Below are 6,000 nucleotides of genomic sequence, written 5' to 3' on the forward strand. Positions count from 1 at the left end.
GACTGTTCTTAAGAGTCCCTCGATCTCAGGTACAGAATGTGGAGTGGTCAGTGGATAGTAGCAAGAGAGCGGAGGCAGGGAAGTCCTGTGCTGTTAGCCAGTATGGCCAACTAATCTGGAGAACTGGGTTCGATTCCTCTCTCCTCCACCTCAGCCTTGGACTCTTATCTGGTGAACTGGATTTGGACTCTTACCTGATGAACACTCTTACACATGAAGCCTGCTGGGTAACCTTCAGCCAGTCACAGGTCTCTCAGAACTCTCTCAGCCCCACCTACCTCACAAGGTGTCTGTTGTGGAGGGAGGAAGGGGAAAGGAGTTTGTAAGCTGCTTTGAGCTTCCTTTCAGGAGAAAAAGGCGAAGTATAAATTCAAACTCTTCTGTTCTTTTTCCTACGTACTCTGCTGTGCTGCCAGTACTTTGGAGTCAGCCTTTAGTTTAATCAGTTTGTTGCACTGATTTCAGTAGTAAAGAAAGGCATACACAGAGTTCAATCTCAAGGTAATTTCCAACCATTGTAAGTGGCCTGTGGAAGTGATGTGATTTTTCACCAATTTTTCTCTCTCGCTATAGCCTACTGAGTTTAAAAACATTCTTCTGTGGAACATGAATCCCTCAGGAGGGGTAGGGGAGTATAATTGGTGCAAATTGCCCCCCTTCCCAGCTAATATTTTATTCATCTATTCATACTTAATTCATTTGTTTAAAACACTTGGGGAAGCTTTCAGTTTGGCTGCGTCATACCATCACTTCACAACTTTGTAATCAAATGGATGTTCTTGAGGATTGGGTTGGCACTGTTGCTGCAGCACTGAGATATATGCACCATTCAGTAGGGGTGGCCTTAGCTAATGGGCAACAAGTGCAGCCACTATGGCCTCACGCTTGTGGGGGCCCAAACTACCCATGGCCCTACCACCCAAAGAAAGGGGGGAAGGAAGAAGAGCAAGCTCCTGCTGCCATTTCCACCCATCTGGGGCTTGGACAGCTGGATTCTGGTGGCAGTGGGGGCTCTGCCCACCTTTCACCTGGCAGCGCCACCCCTTGCTTGGCCACAGCAGTGATTCATGGGACCCATGCTGCACTTTTGCCCAGAGTCACTACAACCTCTCTTGCTATCTGTCAGCAGTTTTTAGGATTGTAAGTTATGGTTTCAAGTGACTGTGCCCCACTTTCCTACTGCAGAAGAGCAGTGAATAGTTTCCCAGTGGATTTATGGTGTCTTTTATATTCTGTAAAGGTACGTTGGGAAAGAATATAAAGAAGAGAAGGAGCTCCTTCACCATTTCAATGATGTGGAACGGCAAATGACTGCCCAATATTATGTGACAGAGTTCAATAAAAGGTTGTATGAGCAAGACATCCCCACACAAATCTTCTACATCCCATCAGCAGTACTTTTGGTAAGAAGCTACAAGGCATTCAGATGAACCAGTGAGCTTGGATGAAAGGTGAACCAACGAGGTTGGGATTTCTTGGGACCGATTGGTTCAGTTCATGTTTAACGCCAAATCATCATCTGGTATCACATGAGTGGGTCTTGGCCTCTTGCGCTGCTTCCTCCCCTCATGCTGTAGTTCACCCCTTTCCATGCAGCTCCCTTCCAACAAACTCCAGCTCTGACCCAGACTAGGCATTTCCATAAGCACAAGGATTTTCACCCAGAGAGCATAACTTTCCTTCCTCCCTCACATGTATGGCAGCCTACAATGCCTCCCAAATCATGTTCCCAAGGATCTCCTCTACTTCAGGAACCAGACTGGGGTGGTATTTTGGGCTGCAGGAGGGAAAATCATGTTCAAGTAGGGAAATCCTGGCAGTCATGGAAATTAGCCTATACAAGCCTATGATTTGAGCTTTGCCCTTCAAACCAGAATGCAAAATCACACTGTCACCCTAGTTTCCATGTCAGATTTGGAGCATAAGCACCATTTGGTGATTCTGATGCAACAGCAAACCATGGTTGCTGCAAACCAGGGAGGAGTTTCAGAGAATGAGGGAAGGGAGGAGAGGGCATTGTTGTTATTTATTGCCTTCTCATCCACATTTTCTTCTTTGTTGTACTAAGGGCAAATTTACATAGGATTCCCAAAACATCTCCAGTCAGTGAAGGGCCCCACTCAGAACTGTGTGCATCACAATGATACCTTGAGTGCAAGAACTTGGGGCACCTGCCCATAATACTAAACCAGGGCTGAACATAACATCGAAATAAAGATTTTCTGTCTTCAACTATGTAGAAATGGAGTGTGACCTAAAATACTTTTCCCAATGTCATCTTTTGTTTCCAGATACTAGAAGGTAAATCTATACAAGGATGTATAACCACAGAACCTTATATCCTGGGAGAATTTGTGAAGTTATCCAATAACACCAAAGTTGTAAAATCAGAATACAAAGCCACTGAATATGGACTGGCCTATGGCCATTTCTGCTACGAGTTTTCTCAAGGCTCAGATGTGGTTGTTGATTTACAAGGTTTGTACTGCAAAGCATGAAATATCAAAATGCCATTTTTTATTAAACTAATAAGTGGTTCTTCTAACCCTTACAAGATTCCTCTTCAAGACACGTTCATTCAGTTCTGAAATTTCAAAAGGCTGAAAAGTACGTTGGAAAATGGAAATGGCAACTGAGAACCCCATGGGAAGGCACAGAGAGTTGCTGGTCTTCTTGATTTTTCACTCCTCCCAGCCTTGAGCCAGTCACAATTTTCATAGAACTCTGTCAGCCCATGAAGAGGTCAGCATTGGCAAAACATTCCTAAATGTCTCTTGCCTTGAAAACCCGATAGGGTCCCCATAAGTCAGCGGTGACTTGGCAGCACTTTCTACCACCAGTTCTGTTTGGATTACCCAAACCTGTGGTTCCATCTCTACTGTGCTTTCCTTTCGAATATCTAGGTTGCTTAGAGATCAGTCTTTAGCTTGTTAAAGTGCCATGATTTAGATTTAATCATGTTTAATTGACTTCAATTTTCATTCATTAGATTCTTGGGAGATGAGTGTAAATAAGCACAGATGCCATTAAAGTACTTAACATTTAAGCTCTTTCATTGCTCTTCAAATCAGTGAAATTGAGATTGAGCTGATTTAAATACAAGTTACTGTGACACTTCAAATCTGTCACCTTAATCAGCAACTGCAATTTGTATGTGAAATAAGTTCCTGTAGGTGATTTTGCAGAATTCTTATGTGTAGAAGCCTGTTGCAGAAGGAAACAACACCACATCAGCAGTGAAATCCTGGCAACAATCCTCAAAGTAGTGAGGGGAAAATGTGGATCCATAAGGGCAATAACGTCCAAGCAGTCTGCTTCTGTGGTTCTCTGGATTGAATTAAATCTGATGCTTATTCAGACCTGTATCAGCATGGTTGCCTGAATCCACCAAGAGATTATGAAGTGAAAAGGGAATACAAACAGCTGCAGTACATGCAACTTCCTTGTCCAATCCAGCTGCCAAAATTTTAAAAATTGAAGGAACAAGAGAGACTTCTGTCTTTCCATGCAAAACAGCTGGGTGGCGGGATTCAGTCTCGTTTTACTCAACTGCATGCACATTCTGTTGAACTGGGACTGGAGTGTAGTTGCTGACTGCATTTTTGGAAATGGCTGTGTTACACTCAGTTTGCAATAAATTTGCTAGCTTGATAATAGCATCCTAGCAGTTTGCAGTAACACAACAAACAGTTTCTGATCTACAATGCAGATTTGCTTATTTCCACTCCTCCTGCTATACACAGGCTTTTTCAGTCAGACTTTGAAAATATTCAACTAAAGAAAAACTTTTTGCCTTAATTCTTCTTTGCATTGGTATTTAAATGACAGGGATGACATTGGTATTTAAATGACAGGGACATTTAAATGACAGAAATGACAGTTCTTAGGTGTGTGAAAAAGAACCATCTTGTATACTGTTTTGATTGAGATTGTTTGTCACTTTGACAGGTTGGGTGACTGGCAATGGAAAAGGCCTCATCTACTTAACTGATCCCCAGATCCATTCTGTTTCTCAGAAAGAGGCGTCATGCCTGACAAACTTTGGGAAGAAAGGGATTTACTATTTCTTCAACAATCAGCACACAGAATGCAATGAAATCTGCCATCATCTTTCATTGACAAGACCTTCTATTGAAAAGCCAACCTGACCTTGAGTAAATCTATGGGCCTTTCTCAAAATTTTTTTCAATTATGCTTGGTGATGCCCACATCTACACCATGATGCTCGACCAAATGTCTTTAATTATGTTCTGATGTGTACCTTAGTAATATTCTTAGCTATACCATCCTCTACTACTCCTTGGAATGGTAGAGGCAGCCTTCTCAGGAGCAAAATCTACAACATATGATCCTCTGTACAAGGAAAAAACAGTCAAACATATATGTCAGTGTAAGTAAATTGACCATAATGCTTCTCTAGGTTCAAGCCTAATTACTCTTCCACTGATGGAAGAGTAAGGAGGGAGTCCTTTTGAAACACGCAACCCAAAGTTTGGTCACAGGTCGCAAGAGTCACGTGGACAAAATGTGTGTCGGACAAGAACTGAGGACAAGAATTAAGCAAAATCAAGTGGAGAAGGTGGTACGATCCCAGCCTATATTGTTGGTTGGGTGGAATCTGCTGTTCTTTCATATCTACTAGTTTTAGGTAGTCTTCTTGCTGGCTAGTAAATATGCTTAGTTGTGAACTTCTGTTAATGGAATGGAATTTTCTTGCTTCCCTCTGCCTGCCACAACGCAAAAGATGGGCCGAAATCCTGCTTCTGAGGAAAAGAAGACCCTCCACAACACCATGAGGAGATCTTCAGTAGGAAAGAAGAATAGTTGGAAATTACCCCTTCTCTTAGTGGAACATTTAGATTGGACCTAACCCAGATGAGAGCCAGTGTGGTGTAGTGGTTAAGAGCAGGTGAACTCTAATATGGAGAGCTGGGTTTGATTCCCCACTCTTTCACATGAGCAGCGGAGTCTGATCTGGTGGACCAGATTTGTTTCCCCACGCCTACATTCCCGCTGGGTGACCTTGGGTTAGTCACAGTTCTTCAGAAATCTCTCAGCCCATCCACCTCACAAGATGTCTGTTGTGGGGAGAGGATGGGAAAGGAGTTTGTAAGCCACCGTGAGTCTCCTTATAGGAGAGAAAGGGGGGGGGGGGCATAAATCCAAATTCTCATTGCTATTATTGCTTCTTCTGATTCCCTGGAGATCCTTCATTGACCTTCACATTTCAACATTAGCTAAATCCTCCCATGTAACTACATGCCTTAATAAATTATTTGGAGGAAAGGTTGAATAATGGATGCTGCAAAGATCACTGATTACCTGAGACAATTATTTTTTTAACATACAAAGATGTAGTGGAAGTGGAGACAAAAGTTGTGATGGACCTGAAGACTGAGAAAGGGATCATTTTGGGGATCTGTCAGTGAGAACTACCAGAGTGATCTCATGGTCTGCTCACTCTAGATTCTTTTCCCATAGTTATTTTGTGAAAGAGGACCACAGCCAAAAACTGGCGTTATTCTTTGGATGTAACACCAAGGGGCCATTTTGTCCAAATTGTAGCTTGCAAAGTAACTTCAATCCACAGTTACAGTTTGATATTCATTCTAAATCTATGCTCTGAACATTCCACGATAATGACAAACTGTGGTGTGACTATGACCAAACCATTTCCAACTCAGAAACATGCTAATATCTTACAAGTGAGTGACTGATAATGCTTGAAAGAATACCTGAGAACCAGTTTTGGTTTGTGATAACATTTTTACAAATTCAGTTTTAAGGAAACTTAATTTTCCCAATTCAGTGAATGTTGCTTCAGTGCGCATATAAAAATCCCATGAAATGGGTATTTGTGAACAGCGCAGAGCTTTCTATACAACTGTTGTTATTTTGAATAAAGTATCAGGTGGGGCTTTTAGTTCCACCTTGGTCTCCAAAAATCTAGTTTTGAATTTTCATACAAGGAATTGAAAACTTCTCAGGCATGTCAAATAG

General features: G+C 42.1%; 1 protein-coding gene across 1 annotated transcript in view; it reads left to right on the top strand.

The window, feature by feature from the left end:
- Positions 1 to 4,688, top strand: part of ALPK1 (alpha kinase 1) — a 63,649-nt gene extending 58,961 nt beyond the window's left edge. The window contains exons 12-14 of the mRNA XM_048509326.1: positions 1,241 to 1,403; positions 2,292 to 2,478; positions 3,949 to 4,688. Coding sequence (XP_048365283.1) covers positions 1,241 to 1,403; positions 2,292 to 2,478; positions 3,949 to 4,148 — 550 coding nt within the window. The 3' untranslated portion in view covers positions 4,149 to 4,688. The remainder of the gene's footprint in view (positions 1 to 1,240; positions 1,404 to 2,291; positions 2,479 to 3,948) is intronic.
- The last annotated feature ends 1,312 nt before the right edge of the window (positions 4,689 to 6,000 follow it).

This window comes from Sphaerodactylus townsendi, linkage group LG10, assembly GCF_021028975.2.
Source record: "Sphaerodactylus townsendi isolate TG3544 linkage group LG10, MPM_Stown_v2.3, whole genome shotgun sequence".
In the NCBI taxonomy this organism is placed as follows: Eukaryota; Metazoa; Chordata; class Lepidosauria; order Squamata; family Sphaerodactylidae; genus Sphaerodactylus; species Sphaerodactylus townsendi.